Genomic DNA, 27,794 nt, shown 5'->3' on the forward strand with positions numbered 1-27,794 from the left:
GACAGCTGTTGTTTGTATGGAAATGTTTTGTAGCCTTTTGTTTTGTCCCATTTCAGAATAGAAGTAAATTTACTTGGCTAGCTTTCGCCAGTTGATATACTGTTAGAGAGAGAGAGAGAGCTGGCCAAAAGTTGGCTAATGTTAGCTAGAAATTAATCAAACAATGAAACCATCGGTTAAACGTTTGAAGACTGCACTGAAAAAATGTCAGAACATCAATGTGAGTTTTGTTGGTCAGTATGGCAATGTAACATTATTGATCGGTCAGTTTCCCTAACTAAATCCCTACTTTTCACAGTGATACAGTAATAAACAGCTCCCACATTACAGGCTTCACTGTCATGGTAAACAGTAGTAGAGGTCAGCCAGGACCGATTTCTTCATCCCCACCTGCTGGCTTTCTGTTCGACTCCCACCCGCTACCACCAGAACTGGTCCAACTGCAGTCCCGCAGTGTTATTTTAGGCTTATGTGTGACACAGCTCACTTGGCAGCCATGGTCCCAGCACTTTTTGTGGCCTACAGCCAATATCAAATGCACAAAAAGAACTTAAGAAATAGGTTACCAGAGATTCTCACATGGCCCTTATATTGTATTACTGGGCTCTATCAGCCAATATGCTAGATGTAGTTTGAAGAGAGCAGAGTTGGAGAGACTTAAACTTTCTCTTGAGCTATTTTTATTGCCTACCTTTTAGGAGTGGGAAGATTTTCAGACAGGAGAAATAAGGGTGATCAATATTTAGGCCTATTGCTAGGCAATGTAGTAAACTATAGCCTAATCATAGGCCTATTTAGGAAGTACATTTATTTGGAAAGATAACTGCTCCGTGCTTCAACGCCCATGTATACATACGCTATAGCCTACTACTCTATTTAATTGAGACCACATGCGCACCTGATCTCACAGGTATGGCTACTGAACTGGAAACAGCAAGAATGACGATAGCAACACTTGCTTCGTTTTGCATAGTCCTATAGGATACAGCTTCCCTTTTCGAAGGACGATTTGCAGGCAGAGACAAATAAATGGGTTACGTATTGAAAATGAAAAGGTATAATGCTCGTTCACCATAGTAGCCTAACCTATGTGCGCATTGTGCCTTTTCAATGATGATTACATCATTTGATTGAACTTCGACTCACGTTGGTTGAGCGCCCTCCACTTCTTTCCATTATCAATATTTATATACAGACACTATAGTAAACTAACTGCGACGCGATTTTCTGCCCATGTAGTCAACCTACTCTATTTCAATGAGACCACACATACTAGGCGCACTTGAACTCTCACGCCCAACTAGGAGAGGTAGGAGACTATGAGAGCTACTGAAGTTGAAACAGTGAATTTTGAGTGTATAAATAATGCGAAAAATACGTGCTTTTAATACAATAGGTAGGCTAACGCATACAAAGCAGAAGGATGACAGTTTCCAAATACTCTGTGGGACAACACAAATATTTTCATCCCGAAGTCCTGTCTAACCACCCGCTCCTGCCTGCAGCAAAACAACTTGAAAAAAGCCAACTGCAAGGCATCCTGCAGGAATGCAGCCCTCTAGTGCAGTCAGTACACAACATTTTACTCATCATGTCTAGCAGGATCAGATGGTGACAGGGGTCACAGCAGGGTCAGACAGCCAGGGAAGACCAGAGCTTGGATGAATTTTTTAACAATATCAGTGAATGATAAAAAGATGGGTAGACCTACAGTAGCTACAGGACAGCAGCTAAAGCTACAGTCTGGGATCTGGGAATAATGGTAATTTCAATTATTGAACCATTGATTCAATTCTTGGATAATATAGTGTATAAATATACACCAAGATAATTCTTTGTTATGTCTCATTTTAGGACCAGATGGTGACAGGGGTCTCAGCAGGGTCAGATTTCCAAACTGTATTAAGGATTGATAGAGGAAGACCTGGTATAGTGGCTTGCAAATGTATTCATCCCCCGTGGCGATTTTCCTATTTTGTTGCATTACAACCTGTAATTTAGATAGATTTTTATTTGGATTTCATGTAATGAACATACACAAAATAGTCCAAATTGGTGAAGTGAAATGAAAAAATAAATAAAGGGAAAAGTGGTGCGTGCATATGTATTCACCCCCTTTGCTGTGAAGCCCCTAAATAAGATCTGGTGCAACCTATTACCTTCAGAAGTCACATAATTAGTTAAATAACGTCCACCTGTGTGCATCTAAGTGTCACATGATCTGTCACACATACATATATATATACACATATATATATACACACATCTGTTCTGAAAGGCCCCAGAATCTGAAACACCACTAAGCAAGGGGCACCACCAAGCAAGCGGCACCAAGATCCTAAAGCTGAGTGGGGTGTGTTGAGGCGCTGTAGGATGGTGGACCCCTAGAGACAGGACGGGTCGACCCAGCTATATTGTAAAAATAGTAAAAAGAGCTCTACAGTCCTAGTAGTCCAATGAGATTAATTATATGAATGATTTGTTTTTACTGTGTGTTAATGTACAGTTGAAGTCAGAAGTTTACATACACTTGGGTTGGAGTCATTAAAACTCGTTTATCAACCACTCCACAAATTTCTTGTTAAGAAACTATAGTTTTGGCAAGTCAGTTAGGACATCTACTTTGTGCATGACAAGTAATTTTTCAAACAATTGTTTACAGACAGATTATTTCACTTATAATTCACTGTATCACAATTCCAGTGGGTCAGAAGTTTGCATACACTAAGTTGACTGTGCCTTTAAACAGCTTGGAAAATTCCAGACAATGATGTCATGGCTTTAGAAGCTTCTGATAGGCTAATTGACATAATTTGAGGTGTATCTGTGGATGTATTTCAAGGCCTTCCTTCAAACTCAGTGCCTCTTTGCTTAACATCATGGGAAAATCAAAAGAAATCAGCCAATACCTCAGAAAAAAAATTGTAGACCTCCACAAGTCTGGTTCATCCTTGAGAACAATTTCCAAACGCCTGAAGGTACCACGTTCATCTTTACATACAATGGTACGCAAGTATAAACACCATGGGACCACGCAGCCATTATCCTCTCAGGAAAGAGACACGTTCTGTCTCCTAGAGATGAACGTACTTTGGTGTGAAAAGTGCAAATCAATCCCAGAACAACAGCAAAGGACCTTGTGAAGATGCTGGAGGAAACAGGTACAAAAGTATCTATATCCACAGTAAAACGAGTCCTATATCAACATAACCTGAAAGGCTGCTCAGCAAGGAAGAAGCCACTGCTCCAAAACCGCCATAAAAAAGCCAGACTACGGATTGCAACTGCACATGGGGACAAATATCGTGATTTTTGTCCTCTCGTCTGATGAAACAAAAATAGAACTGTTTGGCCATAATGACCATCGTTATGTTTGGAGGAAAAAGGGGGAGGCTTGCAAACCTAAGGACACCATCCCAACCGTGAGGCACGGGGGTGGCAGTATCATTTTGGGGATGATTTGCTGCAGGAGGGACTGGTGCACTTCACAAAATAGATGGCATCATGAGAAAGGAAAATTACGTGGATATATTGAAGCAACATCTCAAGACATCAGTCAGGAAGTTAAAGCTTGGTCTCAAATGGGTCTTCCAAATGGACAATGACTCCAAGGATACTTCCAAAGTTGTGGCAAAATGGCTTAATAAGGACAACAAAGTCAAGGTATTGGAGTGGCCATCACAAAGCCCTGACCTCAATCCCATAGAAATGTTGTGGGCAGAACTGAAAAAGCGTGTGCAAACAAGGAGGCCTACAAACCTGACTCAGTTACAACAGCTCTGTCAGGAGGAATTTTTTGCTTAATTTTTGTTCCAAATAGAGTCTGCATATTGGGTTGTGCAAAAACGCAGGAAATTAGCTTTACATGCCACAAAAACATTTTCGGGGAGTACCCCCAGCCAGGTTATGTCCCCACCACTTATGAAACCAAAGTGACACCCCTGTATTTTGAAAGATGAGAAGTTTTTAAAGATTTTAACAATAATAAATATTGCTTTGATGTCACAAGCCAAACACCCATTAGTCCAAATGTGCACTTCACATTTCCATATTATAAGTCTCATGTAATATACAGGGTCAATGTTTATGATCACTATGTTGATTGTACAGTAACAAGATGGCATGGCGTTATACACTGGGTTGTCTTGAACTAAATGAGCCTGTGTTTGTTGTATTGCGAAGAAAATTTGCCTTGGACCACATCTGAAGACACTCATTACTCCATTCTATGCGCTCCAAAATTACTGTCTACTTCTCTGAATTGCCTAGTGAAAGCTTAACACTGTACGATCATATTTTATAATTTAGCTAGTCATGTTGGCAATAGAACAAGCTTTCAAATTATGCCCACTTGACCCAGATTGTGATTTATAATGGACAGTTTTTGGATTGCGTAAACAAGCACAGTAGTGGTATAAAGGCAAGGGTGCAGGGCTATGTTCCAAAGAAAACAACTACAAGTTTGCTTGCTCTAGTTCCTCAGCTGGGAGAGCTCCATAAAGCACCTTATAGTTGAAGACTCTTCCTTTAGTCATAAAAGGGCATTGAAATGACTTAGGAACTGTGCACACTTTGGAGAGGTGTGTGGCCACTTGGAAACTCTAGTTAGACCACTCACTCAAACCCTTGCCAGGTTTTTTTCTTATGTTGCACCTACCCCAAATGTTTCAAGAATATTCTTATCATGTTACTGAATGTATCCTGAGTATTTTCAGATTTTGTTGTCAACAAATGCAGTGAAAAGTACAGTAAATGTAAAACGCACATAAAATCAACAGCGTAATATTTGGATTTAGTCTTGTGTCAGGAAAACTGTTGTGTTCTCACCTTTAGTCTAACATTTTCCCATAATCTCCAAATTGTACACTTTTAATTGCTACCATGGTTATGCATATGCTTTCCATATTTTTCTGGAAGAAACATTTCAATGTAGCCCTATCCATATAAGCCAATTTCCACAAGAGTTAAGGGTTAAAAACAAGTGCAAAAGTGACAATTTCATGCAGCTCTAATGGGTAGTTTTAAGACCTATAAAAAGCAGTTCTTAATGGCAAATCAGTTGATAATGGCATGGAATTTGAGAGAGGAAGCGCAGCCTATCTAGCCATGACTCACAGTGCCCATGGAAGAAAAGATGTGCCTTTTGTGCCGGTGAATCTCGTATTAGAAATATAAGAAACGATTGGCTCCCCCCATTTTGTTTAATTTGATTAAAAACCAAGCATAACCTACCTTCCCCTTGGTCAAGGCTGGTTAAGCAGCATCGTTTTTCTTTAAACCTAATACCTTTTCATTGTTCACAATTTACATACCTGCATTTTGCTTGTTCAAGATGGTTACCCATCCCCATTTTCAAAGAGTGCCCCTCCGAAAACCAAAGACAAGCTCCTCTAAACTATTGTATTAATTTGTCCTATAATGCCATATCAAAGGCCGCAAACATATTTAACGAACTAGGCTATAAGGGACTAACATTTGAATTGGAGTTGATGACAATGCAACACATAAAATACCATAAATACACAACTTGAAGCAACCACATATGGAGCCTGTTCTAATTGGTAAGTGAGGGGCCAAGCCTTGAAACACCGACAACTGGTTTATCAAAATCTAGGCTTTTGCCACCACCAGCTACTGTGTCCATTATTCATTTGTGAAAATAGCAAAAATATTTCTGGCACAACCCCGAACCTATAACGCTACCGCCAGCACTAAGATTTACCATTGTGTTAGGTTTGTTAAAATAGAGCCCATTGTCTGCAGCCAAACAGACAATAGCGGCTGCGGCCATATTAAAGCCCCCACTGGGAAGCCAGGAGACAGACAAGGACGTCACATGACCACAAACAAGCTAATCACAAAGCAGAAGAATTAGAGGAAGCATTGCCACACAGTCAATCAGCAGCAAGGCAAGCTAGCTAGTGGCCAATAAGGGAGGTTCAACTTACAGTACCATAGAAGGGGGGCCTAGAGGGGTGGGTGGGGGATGGAAGGGGCTATTCCTGTACCAGCATTATATCTTAACATCCTCATTGCTTCCGTAACCGTCGAAAACCTCACTACACGTGGCTAAGTTTTGGGTGCTTGGGGAAGGGCTGGGGCTGTGGCCGGGACTATAGCCAGGACTGTAGCCTGGACTGTGACTGGGTTGAGGGCTTGTTCTGGGGTTGGAGCAGCTGGGATGGGGGCTGCTAGGGGTTAGGTGGTGGGGGAGGTGGTGTTGGTTTGGGTGGTGGTGTTCAGACGTCGGTGCCTCCACCTTCATTCGCTTGGCCTCGTTCCGGGACTTGTAGCAGAACTCAATGAGGGCCACCAGCATGGCCAGGCCCAGGCCCCCCACGAGGATATAGAAGACCCCCGCCACGTTGCTCAACGACAGGGCTTGAGACGACTTGTCCTGGGGCGGTTGGAGGAGAGACACAGGGCAGACAGGAAATCAGAGACGTGGCTGTGGTGGGGGGTTGAGAACACACACACATGCAAACATACTCACATATCTACTCATATATACAGTGCCTTCGGAAAGTATTCAGACCCCTTGACTTTTTCCATATTTTGTTATGTTACAGCCTTATTCTAAAATGGATGAAATAAAACAATTTCCTCATCAATCTACACACAATACCCCATAATGAAAATGTGAATACAGATTTCTATAAATGTTTGCAAATTTAAAAAAATAAAAAACAGATATACCTTATTTACATCACTATTCAGACCCTTTGCTATGAGACTCGAAATTCCCACTTCTCAGTAAAAGGCACGACAGCCCGCCAAAAGGCCCCTAAAGTACTCTCAGGCCATAAGAAACAAGATTCAACTGGTCTGATGAAACCAAGATTCAACTCTTTGGCCTGAATGCCAAGCGACACGTCTGGAGGAAACCTGGCACCATCCCTTCGGTGAAGCATGGTGGGGGCAGCATCATGCTGTGGGGATATTTTTCAGTGGCAGGAACTGGGAGACTAGTCAGGATCGAGGCAAAGATGAACGGAGCAAAGTAGAGGTCCTTGATGAAAACCTGCTCCAGAGCGCTCAGGACTTCAGACTGGGGCGAAGGTTCACCTTCCAACAGGACAACGACCCTAAGCACATAGCCAAGGCAATGCAGGAGTGGCTTCAGGACAAGTCTCTGAATGTCCTTGAGTGGCCCAGCCAGAGCCCAGACTTGAATCTCTGGAGAGACCTGAAATTAGCTGCGCAGCAATGCTCCACATCCAACCTGACAGAGCTTGAGAGGATCTGCAAAGAAGAATGGGAGAAACTCCCCAAATACAGGTATGCCAAGCTTGAAGCGCCATACACAAGAAGACTCGAGGCTGTAATTGCTGCCAAAGGTGATTCAACAAAGTACTGAGTGTAGGGTCTGCATACTTACATAAATCTGATATTTCAGTGAAAAAAAATATATAAATTGGAAAACAAATCTAAACTGTTTCTGGGGTATTGTGGGGTATTGTGTGTAGATTGTTGAAGGAAAATAATGATTTAATCAATTTTAGAATAAGGCTAACAAAATGTGAAAAATGTCAAGAGGTCTGAATACTTTCCGAATTCACTGCACCAGGCAATTATATTACACATTACAACACACATGCACAAATACATAGTTGACAAATCTAAAACACACACAAACACACTTTGCCAAACTCACACACACATATATATACAATTTCCAGTTCAGACCTGCTCTTGCTTTCAGCTCTGTGGCTACTGCTACAGCCTATATCACCATGATGTTCCCATGCCAACCAATCTAATGATGTCTTGATAAAGTGTGACTATGACATTTTTACAGCAATTAAGGAGGAAAACAATTATTCTAAATTCACTAGCTGCCTAAATGACTCAGTTAGAAATGTCCTTGGTCTCCACTCTCAAGTAGCTCCCTAGCCCTCTGTTATCTCTGCTTATAGTCATTGTGTAATTAGACGCTGTGATTTAAGACAAAGGGTGCAGCTCTTTCACGTTTCTTATATCCCACTTTTCAGGTTAGTCGCCTGCTCCTAAAGGGGAGGCTTCCTTGTCGAAAGGAATCTGTTTAGGTTTGAGATTTTACGAAATGCTGCCTTGCATCTTATCTACTGCTGATTGGAGTGTTGGAGAGAACTTTCAAACAAATCTTCAAAACTTGAGATCTACTTTTTAATTATACATGACAAGGAAATACACTTGACAAGTACTTTTGACCCTAAGGTGTTTACATGCTGCTTTGTTGAGGCAGGAGTTCTCTTTACATGATTGAGTATTGCCCAATGGATAAACTTACTAGAACCAATCTAGAGTGGGCTAGAATGACTGGCATACTATTCATAGAAATATAATACAGTTTACCAGTCAAGGTAAGAGGTTCCATGCCTGTTCCACTCATTCTACTTCTATGACACTAATAATCTGCCGTGACATTACAACTGCACAACTTTAATACATGCACTGCTAAGTGCACTACTAAGTATACACTACTAAGTGTGGCACAGATACCGGTGACAACCATATCAATGTGATCCTGCAGGTCTCACCATTTCATACATTGCTGTGATGCTGCTACCACTGAATTGTGAGCATGCCTTCTAGTGGGATGTATTGTATCCCTCAGGCTACGCCTTAAGTCTCTCTCTGTCCTATCTTTGTGTGTGTATGTGTGTGTGTCAGCCAGCCTGCCTGCTCTCCTGCCTCCCTATCCGTCTGCCTGGCTACCTGCCTGCCTCTCTGTCTGCCTGCCTCCATCTGCCTGTGTCTGTCTGCCTTTCTACCTGCCTGCCTCCATGCTTGTCTGCCTATCTTCCTATCTGTCTGTTTGCGGTGGGGTTCATCAGTGTGACAGAACAGTCAGTGAGGAGGTGTGGTCCCAGGACTTGCAGGAGACTGACCTTACTTCCTGAGGCCGTGGGTCCACACTCGCCCTTATCGTACCACCATTTGTTTTTCAGCTTGTCTAAGACGCCTGATTCACTCAGTTTCAACACGGCTAGGTTTACTGGAGTTCTTCGAAACCGCACGTGTGAGGTCGAGGGGTCGGGGAGGGGTCAGGGGGGGAAATAACATAAATAACATCATAGGACATGTTATTTTATGTTATTCAGTCAAAAATGTAAAGAGCCCATACAGAGCACTTAACAGCTGAAAGTGACAGAGACAGGGGCCCCATTGGTTTACATGTCTCTATGCTCGTGGTAGTGGAGAGGGGGCTAGGGGGTTGGTTTATGGGTGCCTGAGGGGCTGAGCACTACAGAAATATACATGGGGCCCCCACTGCATCGCTTTCTGGAACGGGCACATACTGCCGAGGCCTATCTCACAACAACCAATCAGAGGTTATTACTGTGAAGCTACAACTATTGGCTGAATTTTGTACCAAAGTCAACAACAATAAAAAAAGAAAAGAATTAAAAATATATATATTTATCCGTTTTTTAACTATGGAAGTCATATTGAGATGTACATCTCTTTTTCAAGTGAAGCCCCGTGAAGGACAACTTCATGTTTCGCCATAAGATACTGTACATTTATGGCAGGCACAATGTAGTGTTTAGTGGGACTACACAATGTGACTGACTTCAAGGTATCTTCAAAAATTATTCATTTAAGCTTTAGGTTACAAATAGGTGAACAATATTAACATCTACCAAAAGCGAATATTTGTGGTTTGACAGTAATCGCTCTCAACACGTCCAGAACTATAGTATGTGCCACTGTGGCAGCTCACAACGCCACTGTTGGTCACACGATGGGTGTCGCCCCGGCAGATGCACCTGTTACCACGAGAACAGTTTTACCCAATCGGCATGGGGCTGACACAAGGATGGCTAACCTTCTCGCCACCTCCGCCGCTGCCACACTCTCCCTTGTCGTACCACCACTTGTTTTTCAATTTGTCCAACAGGCCTTGTTCATTCAGTTTTAACACTGCCAGGTTAACTGCGCTTCTTGAAAATGATAAAACATATTTGGGTGAGTGAAGGTGAGTCGATAGCATCCAATTGGGGATAGGAGGGGGAAAGGGGGGATTATAAAGGGGGGACAAGGGTGGAAATAGGGGTGTGTTAATGCTCTGTCTGTAACAATAAACCCTCACTCCCTCTCCCACCCTCCCTCCATACACAAACAAGTGAACAATAACTTCCACTTAAGACACTTTGAGACGGTATCATTTTGACTTAAGTGGAAGTTAGTATTTGCCTCACAGATAGGACCCTCATTTACAGAACGGACAAACCTCTCGTTGATACTTGGTTCACTTCAAAGTTTGATCCAAGGAAACTAAATTGAAGTAAATTAAACTTAAATCTCTATTTGTTTCCTTGGTTGTATCCCTGTGGCCTTTGTTTTTCTGTACATTACCTGATTGATGGTTAAACTCCATTACACATATGGTGTATCCAAAATAGCACCCTATTCCCTATGTAGTGCCCATAGGGAAAAGATTGTGTAGTAACATCATTTTGATATATATTTTGATTCAGAGGAGTAAAACTTGCATCAAGAGAGATTTGTCCATGTGCATTCAGTGCATTTCAACTGTACTTTTCAGGAATATCAGGTACACATTGACAATGAGAGACAGAAATGTAGCTTAACTGACAGCATTAAAATAAATATTTCAGTAAAAGCTGATGAGAAAAAAGAAAAATGTAATTAAACGTCACCTTGTTTAACCTTTTAGGGTCACTTTAGGGTTAATGCCTTGTGAAATAGCTGCTTAGTCTGACATAGCCGCTCTGCATGCTGATTTGTGAGTTTCCATGGTGACAACCACAGAAGTGACTGACAGAAGATAGTGGGCGGGTTCCTCTGCCCAGGCATTGCTGATGCATGCTGATCTTACAACGCCTGGATAGCAATGTTCCCTCTAAACTGCGCGAGTGCGTGGCCACGCACTTCCTCCAGGACTGCGGCGCAGAGACACAAGAGACTAAACTTCACTGAGTTCGCCCCATTAGTTTGCACGATATAGAACAACGTTTTTTCTGTGATCAAATCAACATTATATCAGCCCCTTTTCAATGCAACAAAACAAAACAAAACAAATCTAACTTTGTAAGAACGAGTTTGTGATTTTGTTGTAGACAGAGCCACCCGTGAGTGAATGTGCTTTTCAGATCAATTCAGATCAGAGCACAGGGCCACACCTGTGCACATTTGTTCATATTCTTTGCTAGTTAGCGAGGTATTAGCAGAGTTAAAAATAAGTATGGGTCAGCAATGGGGAGTTACTACTTCCTACATGAGCACAAAATGTGTAGGCTACATTTCAATCTGTGTTTGATAAACTAGTCAGGTAAAAAACGTGTGTCTTAATTAAAGGGGCAGTGTTGTATTTTGAGACAGGCTTGAATATGTAAATAAGCCCACGGGCAGAGGGGTAGCCTACATTGTCTAATTCTCTGTATGATAATAATAACTCATTTTATGTTGTATTATTATACAACACAAGACAATGCCATGTACAGTCACCTATTTGGCCCACAGTCTTACAGACCAAGTCAAAAATCATGAATTAATGGAATGCCCTTCATAATGTAAAAACGTTTTTAAAAGTCTCATGCAATAGGCCTGCATTGAACACCACATATAGGCTACTGTAGGCAACATCAAAGATATCAAAAGCTATTTCCACGTGAAAATATTATGGGATTCGCTCCATTGATTTTGTTGGTAGGCCTACATTATGCTCAAATAGCCGATAGGCTATTGTCTAAAACTGTAAGGGTACAGTCTCAGTGTTCACTGTAAACGCACGCCGGAAGTTCCACGACATTTTCGCTCACAAGACCTAACAGTTGCTTAGTGCCCCAAAAGATTTGGGGGAACATTGATGGATAGGTATTTTAAAGTATCAGCGAACCACATCGTATGTTAGAGCAATCTGTCTGTTGATGACGTGACACGCAATCATTGGTTGATGCATGCAACGTCCGAGCCGGGGGAACGCGACTGATAATTTAACAAAATAAAAATGGCCGCCATCTGGAACTACTGTGATCGGTCAGTGACTCCTCTTGCTGAAAACAGTCGGTAAATCCAGTACCAGTCGCTGTTTACATTGCAAACCCATGTCGTTGCCTTCTAGAGAAGCTCGTCAGTGGAATTTACAGGATTGGAGTTGGATTCAGATGAGTTTAGTGGCAATAGTGTGTGTGTGCGCGCACATATGTTCCAAGCAAAGTGCATGCCCAGCCCACCTCAGTATTCCCCACTTTCCAGCCATTATTTTCCTGTTTTTGTGGGGTGTTAGTTCACTTGTCACTTAATTGTTGCTAGATCAATTTATTTAAAAAGAAAACCAATGCACAGTCTCTTGCTTGTACAAAGCACATTTTCCTGTTGATGTTATGATGGCTGAAACACACTGCTATAATCCAGTGGATTTAGATCTGGTTTATCCTAATAGCGTTGAGTATCTCACTCCATTATGCAGCTGTTACATTTATCAGAACCGTGTTTATGACCTTTTATCAATTTTGACAACCGTTGCTACTGTGCGCACACACAGACACACTCAATCTAGGCTCTATTACATTTTTCAATTCCTTTCAGTATGAGCTTGCTCCCATTCTTTTGATAGATGAGAGTTTCTAGTTTTGGCGAATTGAAACTAACTCCCCGTGGTGAGTGGGAATGACATTGTATTTTTCGGCAGGCCTGTAAATTCCACTGTGTATAAATCAGCTCTAGAGTCCAGCCAAGTCAGACAGGACTGAGCATTCACATCACTGATATCCCACCATCTCATATGAAACTTACTATGTCTGCATCCCAAATAGCACTCTATTGCCTATGTAATGCAGCTATGGTTGCAACATTCCGGTAATTTTCCCCAAATTCCCAGGTTTTCCAGAAATTCCAGTTCGTGATATTCACAGATTCCGGGGGGAATAAGCAGGAAATCCAGGAATTTGGGGAAAGTTAACAGAATTCTGCAACATTGGTCATAGTAATACTTAAGAATAATATTAAGGCTTATCAACATGCTGTTTTGACTCCTACTGACACACCAACATAAAGCAGCACAAACATTACCTGGCAACAAGGAAGTAGAGCTGCAACAACACCAACTGTTGCCATGACCGCATGCCACGCCACACCAAACACAAATGTAAAAGCCACTACACCTATACCTTCATGAACATGAAAAAATTGTCCCAAACCAAACTCACCATAACTCAAACTTAACAAAAAAAGAAGTGTTAGATGAGCATTATATGAGCGTTACTATACATATTCAGGCAGCACGCCAGGGAAGGTGGAATAACATAACAACACGCACAGCTTGGACATATTGTTATACCACTCCACCCACCTTAACAGTGAACCCTTGGGGGTGGCCACTCCGTATCCTTTGGAGTCCAGGTTTCCGCCGACCTTCATGGTGTCGCAGGGCTTCCGCTGTTCCGTGTACTCATTCATAGTTGACTCCAATAGGAAAGCGTACTTCCCTTTGCTCTTCCGCACACGTACAACCCCCTCCTGGGTGTTCTTGGTAAACACAGTCGGCTCGGCCGACTTCATGTAGCCCCACATCTTCTCGTAGACTGCGATCTTTGACCTCTGTGGTTGGTTTGGGGCAGATCAGGGGAGGGGTGGAGGAAGAGTAGAGGTGGAGGAGGGTGGAGAGAGCATAGAGAGAGCACAGCCAAGTAGAGACGAGGACATGGAGGGGTTAACGTATAGTACAGAGTCACTGGTGGAGGAGCGAGTGTCGAGCGAGTGTCGACTGAAAACAGTTACTGTAAAAACACACTCCTCCCTGAGTGAACGAGTGTGCTTGAATGATCTGACCAGTATGGTGTCATGCGTGTGTTTGTGTGTGTCAGAGCTGATCCAGTACCCTGAATTCTCATACTATATTTTTCTTTCTAGTAACTGGGTCGTTCCACCAATTTGGAGCCTTTTCAGAAGTGTAACTTGGTCAAAAGAAACTTTCTGTCATAAAGAGCACATGTTCAACTTCATAACAAAAACATGTTTTCCCATCTCAAGACGGTAGCCCTTAACATTTACGGATTGAAAATATCCGGTTTGGGCACTAATAAGTGGCTGTACAGTAACATGCTGTACATGACGTCAGAGCTCTGGCTCTGCATTTCACAGCGCTGTATTGGTTGTGACTGACAACTGTTCTGAACTTGAGCACCGCACGCGTGACTAGAAGATTACCCCATCCTTCCCGGTAATTGCACATTTGTTGTTGTCTGAGTGAGGGAAATGCTGTAAATGAAGATGACTCAATGTATTTTGAAAGATGAGATGTTGAGGATTATAATCAATACAGCTTTGATGTCATACAATCTTACAGTGTTAGGCTTTCACGAGGAAATTCAAAGAAGCGGATCGTAATTTTGGTGCGCATAGAAAGGAGGCATGAGTGCATTCAGGTGCGTGTGCATTCTTCCCTATAAACAAACACTGGCTCATTCTGTTCAGAACAACCCAGGGTATGATGCCATGTCATCTTGCATGTCATACAAGCGAGCCAAACACCCGTGAGTCCAAATGTGCACTTCACATTCCCGTATCATAAAACTCACGTCGTATACAGTGTCAACCTTTATGATCAGTGTTTGGTGTACAGTTACAAGATGACATGGCGCCGTAACCTGGGTTGTGCTGAACAGATTGAGCCTATGTTTGTTTATAGAGAAGAACATTTGCAGGGCACATGCATCTGAATGCACTCATGCTACCCTTCTATGCACACCAAAATTACCATCTGTTTCTTTGAATTGCCTTGTGAAAGCCTAACACTGAACGATTGTATTTAATAACTTAGCTAGTCACGTTGGCAATAGAACAAGCACTCAAATCATGCCCACCTGACCACCTGATGCGATTTATCGTACCGTTTCTTTTAACTGCGTAAACAATACCAGTAATTGTGTGACGTTGGGAATGCAGGGTTGCATTCCAAATGAAACAACTACAAGTGTGCTGGCTCTAATTCCTCCATGGCACAGCTAGGAGAGTTAAAAAAAAGTGCCTTCTAGTTGAAGACACTTCTTTGAGTCATAAAATTGCATTGAAATTGTTTAGGAACTGTGGAGAGGTGAAATTTATAAAACATTTCTAGCCTGTCTATCGATGGGTAAGAGGGTTGACGTGTTATGCATATTAAACATCTCCAATCCAAAATTAAACCTAGAATCAGCTTTCTATTTTGCAACAAAGCCTCCTTCACTCACGCCGCCAAACATACCCAAGTAAAACTGACTATCCTACCGATCCTTGACTTCGGCGATGTCATTTACAAAATAAACTCCAACACTCTACTCAGCAAACTGTATGCAGTCTATCACAGTGCCATCCGTTTTGTCACCATAGCCCCATATACCACCCACCACTGCGACCTGTTTGCTCTAGTCGTCTGGCCCTCGCTACATATTCGTCGCCAGACCCACTGGATCCAGGTCATCTATAAGCCTTTGCTCGGTAAAGCTCCGCCTTATCTCAGCTCACTGGTCACGATAACAACACCCACCCGTAGCACGTGCTCCAGTAGGTGTATCTCACTGGTCACCCCCAAAGCCAACACCTCCTTTGGCCGCCTTTCCTTCCAGTTCTCTGCTGCCAATGACTGGAACAAATTGCAAATATTGATGAAGCTGGAGACTTATATTTAAACACTAACTTTAAACATCAGCTATCTGAGCAGCTAACCGATCGCTGCAGCTGTACATAGCCCATCTGTAAATAGCCCATCCAATCTACCTAACTCATTCCCATATTGTTTTTATTTACTTTTCTGCTCTTTTGCACACCAGTATTTCTACTTGCACATCATCATCTGCACATTTATCACTCCAGTGTCAATTTGCTAAATTGTTTTTACTTCGCTACTATGGCCTATTTTTATTACCTTACCATTTCCTCACGCCATTTACACACACACACACACACACACACACACACACACACACACACACACACACACACACTGCATATAGACTTTAAAAAATATATATATTGTGTTATTGACTGTACGCTTGTTTATGCCATGTGTAACTCTGTTGTTGTTTTTGTCGCACTGCTTTGCTTTATCTTGGCCAGGTCGCAGTTGTAAATGAGAACTTGCTTACCTGGTTAAATAAAGGTGAAATAATAATACTTTTTGTTATTAAAAGAAATGCTCGACCCTCTCAGTTTCCCACCTGAAAATTGCCAAAAAGAGTAGAACCATGTTTTGAAAGAAATATTTTAAAAGGAAGAGTTTCACCATATTAATAAAAGAGTTAAATTCACGTAACAGGGTTGACCTTAAAATGAGGGACAGACGTAAATGAATCACTAATCTGCAGAAATTACTGCCAAAGCAACAAAATAACTAGTACTTTTAAATGATGGTGAAACTTAGATACATTTAGGGATTAAGTGGTTGAAATCTTCCTAGAAGTGACACAGGGTTGACGGAGGGACATGTCGAAATGCAGAATTTTGGCACTTCAGATATCCTTTATTTAAATAAAAAATCAGATGAATTGAATTCTCCATGTGGTCTATATTAAAGTCACAATTCAATATAACAGGCTTTTAAAATGCAATATTGGTGCACAATTATATCTTAAAATATCAAAGGCACTTTTCGTGGAACGACGCAGCTACTAGCTAAAACATTTTATTCCTACATAGACTATTTGTGTATGAAATAGGACAAGGCCATAATATGAGAATTCAGACACAGCTTGTATCCAGTCCAGTACTATACTCACCCTGAAAAACTCTTTAGTGGAGCCGGAGTCTAGGGTGCCGTAGGCTATGTCTGTCTGTTTAGCCAGGTCTTCAGCACTCTCTATGGGCGACACCATCCTCTCTACTGTGAGGAAAGCAGCCAGGTTGGCCGTGTAGGAGGAGATGATGATGAGGGTGAAGAACCACCACACACCACCCACGATACGCCCAGATAGAGACCTGGGGATAAGAGAGGGAGGAAGAGGAGGAAGGAGAGGAAAGAGAGGGAGAGGAGAGGAAAGAGAGGGAGAGGAGGGGAGAAGGGAGAGGACGGGTAGGAGGAGGGAGGATAGGATGGAGAGGAATAAGGGTGCCATAGCAGGAGGTGAGAATGAGAAGGTGTGAAGGAATAGGAGAAGAGTGAGCATGGTGAGGAAAAGAGAAGAGTGAGAAGAGTAGGGGGGTGTGATAGAGCGCAGAGTCCATCAATAACAAAAAATAATTATGAATCAACACAAATCCACAAACTATATCAAGTAGTGAGAGTGAATTACAGACAACGTTATAGGTGACCTGTGTGGTAAACCAGTTAGAGCTGCTGACCCTGCCACATGTATTCCAAAGTTGGCATGGGTTCAAATCCAGTCCACTGCCCTTCTGACTCGCAATCTTTATTGCCTCCCCTTAACTGTCCTTTCTCAATAAATAAAAACCCACAAAAATTATAGATCTAAAAAAAGAAGAACTTATACAATGGAACAGGCTCTGAGAGGATACTGACTGCACACTGCACAGCATCATCCAACCCATTTTCAAATCCACCTTAAGGCAGAGTGGCTCATTAAAACCCAATGCATTTGTGTGTCAACCAGGTAGTGCGCTGTGGTCCCTCTTTCTTTCTCTCTTTCTCTCTTTCTCTCTCTCTCTTTTTCTTTCTTTCTTTCTTTCTTTCTTTCTTTCTTTCTTTCTTTCTTTCTTTCTCTCTCTTTTATTGGTGGGATGAAAAGAGCTGACGACATCACACAGAGCTCCCTCTGTTCAGCTCTGTTCTCGTCTTGTTTGTTGGCTCAAGGGAGACAGATAACTCACCGACTCTCGAGTGAGCAGGGGAAGGTCGTGAGGAGAATCTCAAACAAAATGGTGCATTGGAGTGAACAAACAACATTCTCTCTCCCCCCTTGGCGTGAACCAAACACAGAGAGAGAGGCTCTATGAAAACCCTTCAGTTCCTGTTGTTTTATCAAACTAATTGCCTTTTCACACTATTTCACGCATGCAGACCTGAACCAAACCGGCACTACCGTGCCGACCTGAACCTTTCATTCCCGCATGCAGCGACTATGGTGGATGTTCCCCCAGGCCAGCTCTGCTCAGTGATGTGAAAAGGGTCAAAAAGGGGAGATTCCACCTCAGTCAATGCTAGCTATAGTGTCTCCACATCACTTACCCCTGTTCCCCTTCTCGCTTAGGACAGGGCACACCGTGTCCCCTTCTAGTCTTATCCCTAGCACCTGCCACCAACTTGTCCCAATGTCTCAGTCACAATCTCACACATGCATGCACACACACACACACCCCCTGCCCAACACACAGCAAAGATCTCACCAACCCAAGAGCCGCAGCAGCAAAGCATGTTTAACTGTACACAGAAGGCTATGCTGCAGAATAGTTCACGTATAAACTCTGCCTCTGGATTTGAATGCAGATTACGAGCCTCTCCCCCTTCATCTCTCTCTCTCTCTCTCTCTCTCTCTCTCTCTCTCTCTGCAGTATATCTCTTTTGCTTCTGTAATCCTGGGACTATCATCCACAGCTTCAGTGTGAAAGACTGGAAAAGGTAGAAGGAGAAGGGCAGGGCTTCAGGGGAAGCACTCTTGCTTTCGGTCTCACCTTTTCCTTCGTCTCCTGTTCTTTCTCTCTGTCTCTTATCCTCCCTTTATTTTATTTTTATCTCATCCTTTTTCTTTCTGTCTCCCTGTTTCTTTCTCTCCTTATCTCCTGCTCCATTCTCTCGTTCTCTCCTCCTCCCTCTCGTAAGGTTTGCTCCCGTTGGCAGCGAGAGGCCAGCAGCTGTGTCTGAGGACAGAGAGCTAGGGGACTTTCTCCCTCGCTCTTCCTATCCCCAGTCTGCGTTGATCTGAGATGACTCCAGTGACTTTCATCCATGGTGAGACCCTGATGGGCCAGAGCCAACAGGGGGAAGGAGCGGGGGATAGAAAGGGTCATGTGGCAGCACCAGTATGACCCTGGTTTAACATCCTTGTTACATGGATGTGCGTGAGAGTGTGGCGTGCGTGCGTGCGAGTGACTCACCATACACATACTTTTCATTATTTGATGTCTGCATGAGTTGTGTGTTTGTGGACAGGTAATTAAGATTAAAGTATGTGATGTACAATATAAAATAATAGCAGAGCTACAGTTGAAGTCGGAAGTTTACATACACCTTAGCCAAATACATTTAAACTTAGTTTCACAATTCCTGACATTTAATCCGAGTAAAAATTCCCTGTTTTAGGTCATTTAGGAGCACCACTTTATTTTGAGAATGTGAAATGTCAGAATAATAGAGAATGATTTATTTCAGCTTTTATTTTTTTCATCACATTCCCAGTGGGTCAGAAGTTTACATACACTCAATTAGTATTTGGTACCATTGCCTTTAAATTGTTTAACTTAGGTCAAACGTTTCAGGTAGCCTTCCACAAGCTTCCCACAATAAGTTGGGTGAATGTTGGCCCATTCCTCCTGACAGAGCTGATGTAACTGAGTCAGGTTTGTAGGCCTCCTTGCTCGCACACTCTTTTCTGTTCTGCCCACAAATGTTCTATAGGATTGAGGTCAGGGCTTTGTGATGGCCACTCCAATACCTTGACTTTGCTGTCCTGAAGCCATTTTGCCACAACTTTGGAAGTATGCTTGGGGTCATTGTCCATTTGGAAGACCCATTTTCGACCAAGCTTTAACTTCCTGACTGATGTCTTGAGATGTTGCTTCAATATATCTACATACATTTCCCTCCTCATGATGCCATCTATTTTGTGAAATGCACCAGTCCCTCCTGCAGCAAAGCACTCCCACAACATGATGCTGCCACCCTCGTGCTCCACGGTTGGGATGGTGTTCTTCGGCTTGCAAGCCTCCCCCTTTTTCCTCCAAACATAATGATGGTCATTATGGCCAAACAGTTCTATTTTTGTTTCATCAGACCAGAGAACATTTGTTGTTTGTACAGTTGAACGTGGTACCTTCAGGCGTTTGGAAATTGCTCTCAAGTATGAACCAGACTTGTGGAGGTCTACAATTTTTTTGGGCTGATTTCTTTTGATTTTCCCATGATGTCAAGCAAAGAGGCACTGAGTTTGAAGGTAGGCCTTGAAATACATCCACAGGTACTCAAATGATGTCAATTAGCCTATCGGAAGCTTCTAAAGCCATGACATCATTTTCTGGAATTTTCCAAGCTGTTTAAAGGCACAGTCAACTTAGTGTATTTAAACTTCTGACCCACTGGAATTGTGATACAGTGAATTATAAGTGAAATAATCTGTCTGTAAACAATTGTTGGAAAAATTACTTGTGTCATGCACAAAGTAGACGTCCTAACCGACAGAGAGAGAAGACAGGGAGATTGTCAGCGCCGTGTGTATAGGTGGCAGGGAAGTCAGGTGCAGGAGAGTCAAAATGGAGTGTAAATGGAGTCTTTTAACCTCTTAAGCCTACCCCCCTACTTTGTGCAATTTCCGCCTGAAGACATACCCAAATCTAACAGCCTGTAGCTCAGGCACAGAATCAAGTATATGCATATTCTTGGTACCATTTGAAAGAAAACACTCTGAAGTTTGTGTAAATGTGAATTGAATGTAGGAGAATAACACACAATAGATCTGGTTTAGATTAAACTATGGAAAAAAACATTCGTTTTTTCTATTTATTTTTGAATCATCATCTTTCAAATGAACAAGAAAAAACAAAAATTAAGATAAGACGATGGGGACAATTTTAGTGCAAAAATTAAGAGGGCAACAGTACCCGTGCAAAATTTCAAAATGATAACTTCAAAAATGAGTGTGCTACATAACATTTATTATGAAGTCACCCAGGTGTCCCACACAAGTAGCCCAAATGTACCCAAGTGGCCAAATTGGTGAAGTACACATTTTGAAACCAATAACTATATACAAAATACCAAAATGGTACTCTAACACACCCCCCACAAAAAAGCAACAATTTTTTTGAAAAAAAAAAAAAAAAATTTGAAAAAAAAATTTTTGAAATTTTTTTTTGAAAATTTTTGGTAAACATTTTTTTTTGAAAAAAACGTTATGAAAAACAAAATGTATACATACATTTACAAATAAACATGGGTAACTATTTACACACCCTCAGTCCTCTATCAAATCTATTTACACAGCCCCAGCCTAAAACCCCAAACAGCATGCAATGCAGGTGTAGAAGCACGGTGGCTAAGAAAAACAACCTAGAAAGGCAAGAACCTAGGAAGAAAAAAGGCAATGAGGGGTGGCCAGTCCTCTTCTGGCTGTGCCGGGTGGAGATCAGTGTTTTTGTAGAGTGTGCAACAGGACACCTCAGGAGAAAAAAATTAAGTTTGGGTTCCATAGCAGCAGGCAGACAGTTGAAACTGGAACAGCGGCAAGGCCAGGTGGACTGGGGACAGCAAGGAGTCATCATGTCAGGTAGTCCTGAAGCATGGTCCCAGGGGTTCAAGTCCACCGAGAGAAAGAAGGAGAGAAAGAGAGCAGACTTAAATTCACACAAGACACCGGGTAAGACAGGAAAAATACTCCAGATATAACATACTGACCCTAGCTCAGCTAGACTGCAGACTGGTGTTCTCAGCTAGACTGCAGACTGGTGTTCTCAGCTAGACCGCAGACCCACTTTGCCATATGACCCCACCAACATTGCCAAAACTCTAGACAATGTTCTGCTGCTCATGCCAGATGCCATAGCAGTCTCTCTCTGATGTAAAGCAGAGGGTCACTGAGCATGTGCTGCATGTGATGGGAGACTTCATCTTGCAAACAACACAGCAACGCCTCCATGCTGTGCCCTTTTGGCCCTTAGGCACATCCATGCCTGCACAAATATATTTGGGCAGATGAACACTTGTGGCAGGAGCAGAAGGGACAGGGCTTGGTGCAGTGGTGCTGTAGCCAGCAAGCTCCCTGATGAGCTGCTCTCTGAAGGCTTTCTGTGAGAGGAAGGGCTTTCCACAGCTCGTTGCCATTTCCTTGTGTAGGATGAATGCATTCACTACGGCGATGTCGATGAAATGATAGAAGAAGGTCTTGTACCATTTCATTGTCTTGTGGAGAACATTGTAGTAGCCGATTAGCGCGTCCGAAAGGTCGACTCCGCCCATGCTCTTGTTGTAGTCCTTCACTGCAGCTGGAATGGGGACATTTTTGGTGGTCCATGCCCCGGCACCGTTCTTCACACGCCTGACAACACGATCCCCACTGAAGGACTTGTGGATAGTGGAGCACATCACCACCTCTCTGGTATCCATCCACTTTACAAAAAGCAGGCCATCTTCACGGATCCATCGCATGCTCCCCGCTCAGCCCGCTTAGGCATGTCGTTCACCTTCGTCTTCGGAAAGCCCACCCTGTTGGTACGAATGGTGCCACAAGCCCATACATCCAGCTTCCTTAGGTCTGCAAACAGGGTAGGGCTTGTGTAGAAGTTATCCACAAACAGTTTGTAGCCCTTCCCTAGCAGTTGAAAATCCAATAACGCCATTACAGAGTCATAGCTGAGTCCCTTGCCGGTAGCAAAACTGTTCTTCCCCTCGTAGACAAAGAAATTGCATGTGTAGGCACATACAGAATCAGCCAAAACAAACAGCTTGTAACCCCACTTGGTTGGTTTGTTTCTCATGTATTGTTTGAGGCCAATTCTTGCCTTTGAGGATACCATCCTCTCATCTATTGACACATTCTGGGCTGGCTGAAAATACGTCTTGCAGGCCTCAACAATGCTGTGGTAGAGCGGCTTGATCTTGCACAGTCTATCAAACGCTGCTGTGCCCCTCTTCTTCTCATTTTCTTCATCAACCTTTGGGTCACTGATGTGAAGCGCCTGTGAAATAATCATAAACCTTTTGCAGGACATAACAGTCATGGGGAAAGGCAGTTGGTACAGATATGACGTTTTCCAGTAGTCCTTCAGGTTCTTCAGCTTCACCAGCCCCATGTAGATAACAAGTGAAAAGTAGCAAAAAAGATCTGACATGGATATGGGCTTCCACGCTACCTTTTTGCCTGCTTGTTTCTTCTTCCCGTTCTTATTTGTGTTGGACACGAGCGAATCTACAACAGACGGTGTAAAGAACAGTTGGAATAGCTGAAAGGGGGTGTAAGTGGAGGTCGGGTTCACCTGAGGTCCTGGCTTCCTTTTCGGCCTAAAAGTTGGTTGTGGTGGCTCCACATCATCTTCTAGGACGGTGTGCCAACGCCCTTCTGTCCCTCTGTTAGTGGGTGGCACACTTCCCCTCTTCCTCTTCACACCTCTAGATGGCCCGGGAGGTGTGGAGCCAGAGACGGCAGGGGTACAGCTGGATGAACCAGCTTCAGAGGGGGATGGACACCTTGGCACTGGGGGCTCCCAGTCGGAGTCAGTGCCACTGTGAAAGAAAATGTTCAGTTAGAATAGTTTTACATATGAGCCCTGTACCAACAGCTATAATAAACATACATATAGAGTACAGGGAGTAGCCCTGTATCAACAGCTATAATAAAATTGCAGGGAGTAGCCCTGTATCAACAGCTATAATAAACATACATATTGAGTACAGGGAGTAGCCCTGTATCAACAGCTATAATAAACATGCATAGAGTACAGGGAGTAGCCCTGTATCAACAGCTATAATAAAATTGCAGGGAGTAGCCCTGTATCAACAGCTATAATAAACATACATATTGAGTACAGGGAGCAGCCCTGTATCAACAGCTATAATAAACATGCATATAAAGTACAGGGAACATAAAGTGCTGTTCCATATCACTTTGGCAATTGATGTGGGCTTACCTCAGAATAGGCTATTTGGGTAGACCATGCGTTCTCAAAGAAACATGCCCTCACTCACAATGGCAAGCTAACGTGCACTTTAGCCATTTCATTACATCGCTATATATTGCTAATAAAATGTAAAAACAGCTATAATATACATGTACATAAAGTGCTGTTCCACATCAATTGCCAAAGTGAAATGGTTTACCTCAGAATAGGCTATTTGGGTAGACCATGCGTTCTCAAAGAAACATGCCCTCACTCAACAATGGCAAGCTAACGTGCACTTTAGCCATTTCATTACATCGCTATATATTGCTAATAAAATGTAAAAACAGCTATAATATACATGTACATAAAGTGCTGTTCCACATCAATTGCCAAAGTGAAATGGTTTACCTCAGAATAGGCTATTTGGGTAGACCATGCGTTCTCAAAGAAACATGCCCTCACTCAACAATGGCAAGCTAACGTGCACTTTAGCCATTTCATTACATCGCTATATATTGCTAATAAAATGTAAAAACAGCTATAATATACATGTACATAAAGTGCTGTTCCACATCAATTGCCAAAGTGAAATGGGCTTACCTCAGAATAGGCTATTTGGGTAGACCATGCGTTCTCAAAGAAACATGCCCTCACTCAACAATGGCAAGCTAACGTGCACTTTAGCCATTTCATTACATCGCTATATATTGCTAATAAAATGTAAAAACAGCTATAATATACATGTACATAAAGTGCTGTTCCACATCAATTGCCAAAGTGAAATGGGCTTACCTCAGAATAGGCTATTTGGGTAGACCATGCGTTCTCAAAGAAACATGCCCTCACTCAACAATGGCAAGCTAACGTGCACTTTAGCCATTTCATTACATCGCTATATATTGCTAATAAAATGTAAAAACAGCTATAATATACATGTACATAAAGTGCTGTTCCACATCAATTGCCAAAGTGAAATGGGCTTACCTCAGAATAGGCTATTTGGGTAGACCATGCGTTCTCAAAGAAACATGCCCTCACTCAACAATGGCAAGCTAACGTGCACTTTAGCCATTTCATTACATCGCTATATATTGCTAATAAAATGTAAAAACAGCTATAATATACATGTACATAAAGTGCTGTTCCACATCAATTGCCAAAGTGAAATGGGCTTACCTCAGAATAGGCTATTTGGGTAGACCATGCGTTCTCAAAGAAACATGCCCTCACTCAACAATGGCAAGCTAACGTGCACTTTAGCCATTTCATTACATCGCTATATATTGCTAATAAAATGTAAAAACAGCTATAATATACATGTACATAAAGTGCTGTTCCACATCAATTGCCAAAGTGAAATGGGCTTACCTCAGAATAGGCTATTTGGGTAGACCATGCGTTCTCAAAGAAACATGCCCTCACTCAACAATGGCAAGCTAACGTGCACTTTAGCCATTTCATTACATCGCTATATATTGCTAATAAAATGTAAAAACAGCTATAATATACATGTACATAAAGTGCTGTTCCACATCAATTGCCAAAGTGAAATGGTTTACCTCAGAATAGGCTATTTGGGTAGACCATGCGTTCTCAAAGAAACATGCCCTCACTCACAATGGCAAGCTAACGTGCACTTTAGCCATTTCATTACATCGCTATATATTGCTAATAAAATGTAAAAACAGCTATAATATACATGTACATAAAGTGCTGTTCCACATCAATTGCCAAAGTGAAATGGGCTTACCTCAGAATAGGCTATTTGGGTAGACCATGCGTTCTCAAAGAAACATGCCCTCACTCACAATGGCAAGCTAACGTGCACTTTAGCCATTTCATTACATCGCTATATATTGCTAATAAAATGTAAAAACAGCTATAATATACATGTACATAAAGTGCTGTTCCACATCAATTGCCAAAGTGAAATGGTTTACCTCAGAATAGGCTATTTGGGTAGACCATGCGTTCTCAAAGAAACATGCCCTCACTCACAATGGCAAGCTAACGTGCACTTTAGCCATTTCATTACATCGCTATATATTGCTAATAAAATGTAAAAACAGCTATAATATACATGTACATAAAGTGCTGTTCCACATCAATTGCCAAAGTGAAATGGGCTTACCTCAGAATAGGCTATTTGGGTAGACCATGCGTTCTCAAAGAAACATGCCCTCACTCACAATGGCAAGCTAACGTGCACTTTAGCCATTTCATTACATCGCTATATATTGCTAATAAAATGTAAAAACAGCTATAATATACATGTACATAAAGTGCTGTTCCACATCAATTGCCAAAGTGAAATGGTTTACCTCAGAATAGGCTATTTGGGTAGACCATGCGTTCTCAAAGAAACATGCCCTCACTCACAATGGCAAGCTAACGTGCACTTTAGCCATTTCATTACATCGCTATATATTGCTAATAAAATGTAAAAACAGCTATAATATACATGTACATAAAGTGCTGTTCCACATCAATTGCCAAAGTGAAATGGTTTACCTCAGAATAGGCTATTTGGGTAGACCATGCGTTCTCAAAGAAACATGCCCTCACTCACAATGGCAAGCTAACGTGCACTTTAGCCATTTTTGCAAATAAAATCTAAAAATAATCACTAATAATATTTTATATTAAAGTCAAACAACGGCATTAGCATGAGAGCAACTTACCAGTCCAAAACGATGTCCTCTCCGTTCAAAAAATATTCCTCAGCTTCAGAATCGAACGAATGTGAGCTAATGGAGTCCTCTTCAATCTCAGCCAAATCTGTCTCACTATCCCGGGCAATCTCTTCCAAAATCATTTCTACATTCATGTATCTAGTCTTAGAGTCTTTCTTTGACTTATTTGCCATTTTAGTTGCGAAATAAACAGTTGAAGTAGCAAATTACTGAAATACGTCTCTGCGTAATTAGAATCACTCCTTCACGGTTCAATAGGCAATGGCAAAAGAAAGATCTTTACGCCTGCCTCCAGTATATAGGTTTGTCTTACAACAATGAATCATGGGATATTTCCAGTTACATCTGCTCATTGGCTATTTACCCAGCTAGATTTCAAGAAGATCAGTGGTCATTGGGTTAAAATAGAGTCAATCAAAGAGACAGTGGTCATATACTTGGTGCGCAATGGGCTCCTCACGTGTTGTCTTCCAATCAGTAATTAGCATATCAATAGGTCCCGCAAAATGGCCCATCAGGGTTCTTTGTGTTCCAAACAAAGAGTTGATTGCAAGTAAACCAAACATGACTGGAAAGAGAGGGAAAAGCCTAGGAAAAGAGAGTCTCTTTACGTTGGACGTTACTTTGAAAATTGTATGACAGGAAATTCAACGAGATAAGCGTTCACAAAATGTTTCGTGTTAGGCTATAAAAAATGGATTTAACCGAACAAACGACCATTCATTGTGTAACAATGAGCCTTGGGATTGCAACCAGAGCAAGATCTTCAAAGGTAAACGATTTATTTCAATGCAATCTGTGACTTTGTTACGCAAGTGCTGGTTGAATAAGTAGTTTGATATGGGGGTCTATGCTCAGATAATCGCAGCTATTTCTTTCACAATAAATTATTTTTTAAATATGACAACGCAGTTGGATTAGCAAGATTCTAGGCTTTTGAAGCATGTGAAACACTTGTATTTTCATGAATGTTTAATATGACTATTTGTGGCGAACACCGTATGTTGTTGAATTCAATCCCGTATCCGGGATCGGTAGTTCAGAGAGGTTAATGAATGTCCACGGAATATGCTCCATAACACTAAAAGTACAGACATGAACAAACATGGGTACGAGGACCCGTCGTGCACCAACACAACAAATAAACAACACTGACAATAAAACAATCTCTGACAAAGACATGAGGGAAAACAGAGGGTTAAAAACACAACAGGTAATGAATGGGATTGAAAACAGGTGTGTGGGAAGACGAGACAAAACCAATGGAAAATGAAAAATGGATCAATGATGGCTAGAAGACCGGTGACGTCGAACGCCGAGCACCGCCCAAACAGGGAGAGGCAACGACTTCGGCAGAAGTCGTGACAGAGATAGAGATTGATACAGAGACAGGGAGAGAAAGAGAGAGAGGAG

The 27,794-nt window shown here is 42.1% G+C and overlaps 2 protein-coding genes across 7 annotated transcripts in view; both read right to left on the reverse strand.

Annotated features, from left to right (window-relative positions):
- Window positions 1-27,794, reverse strand: part of LOC112258042 (glutamate receptor 4) — a 176,005-nt gene that overhangs the window by 3,962 nt on the left and 144,249 nt on the right. For 2 of the 6 annotated variants that reach the window (XM_042326950.1, XM_042326955.1), the window contains 4 exons: window positions 16,704-16,902; window positions 13,301-13,548; window positions 9,812-9,926; window positions 6,260-6,397 (listed from right to left, as the gene is read on the reverse strand). In XM_042326950.1, coding sequence (XP_042182884.1) covers window positions 6,260-6,397; window positions 9,812-9,926; window positions 13,301-13,548; window positions 16,704-16,902 — 700 coding nt within the window. Of the gene's footprint in view, window positions 1-6,259; window positions 6,398-8,825; window positions 8,986-9,811; window positions 9,927-13,300; window positions 13,549-16,703; window positions 16,903-27,794 lie in introns of those variants that run through there. The other 4 variants (XM_042326951.1, XM_042326952.1, XR_006084100.1 and 1 more) reach the window with 4 other exon arrangements.
- Window positions 21,096-27,025, reverse strand: LOC121847169 (piggyBac transposable element-derived protein 4-like). The gene is made up of 2 exons (XM_042326957.1): window positions 26,370-27,025; window positions 21,096-23,311 (listed from the first exon to the last, which is right to left on the reverse strand). Exons 1-2 carry the CDS (start codon window positions 26,552-26,554, stop codon window positions 22,201-22,203), a joined length of 1,296 nt encoding a protein of 431 aa, XP_042182891.1. The 5' UTR covers window positions 26,555-27,025; the 3' UTR covers window positions 21,096-22,200.

Source organism: Oncorhynchus tshawytscha, linkage group LG09 (genome assembly GCF_018296145.1).
Source record: "Oncorhynchus tshawytscha isolate Ot180627B linkage group LG09, Otsh_v2.0, whole genome shotgun sequence".
In the NCBI taxonomy this organism is placed as follows: domain Eukaryota; kingdom Metazoa; phylum Chordata; class Actinopteri; order Salmoniformes; family Salmonidae; genus Oncorhynchus; species Oncorhynchus tshawytscha.

Bases quoted from the DNA above. Each gene is read 5' to 3' on its own strand.
- LOC121847169 (XM_042326957.1), bottom strand. From the start codon at position 26,554: ATGGCAAATAAGTCAAAGAAAGACTCTAAGACTAGATACATGAATGTA. The intron at 23,312-26,369 runs GTAAGTTGCTCT...TTTCTTTCACAG, and splicing joins GAGGACATCGTTTTGGACTG to TGGCACTGACTCCGACTGGG.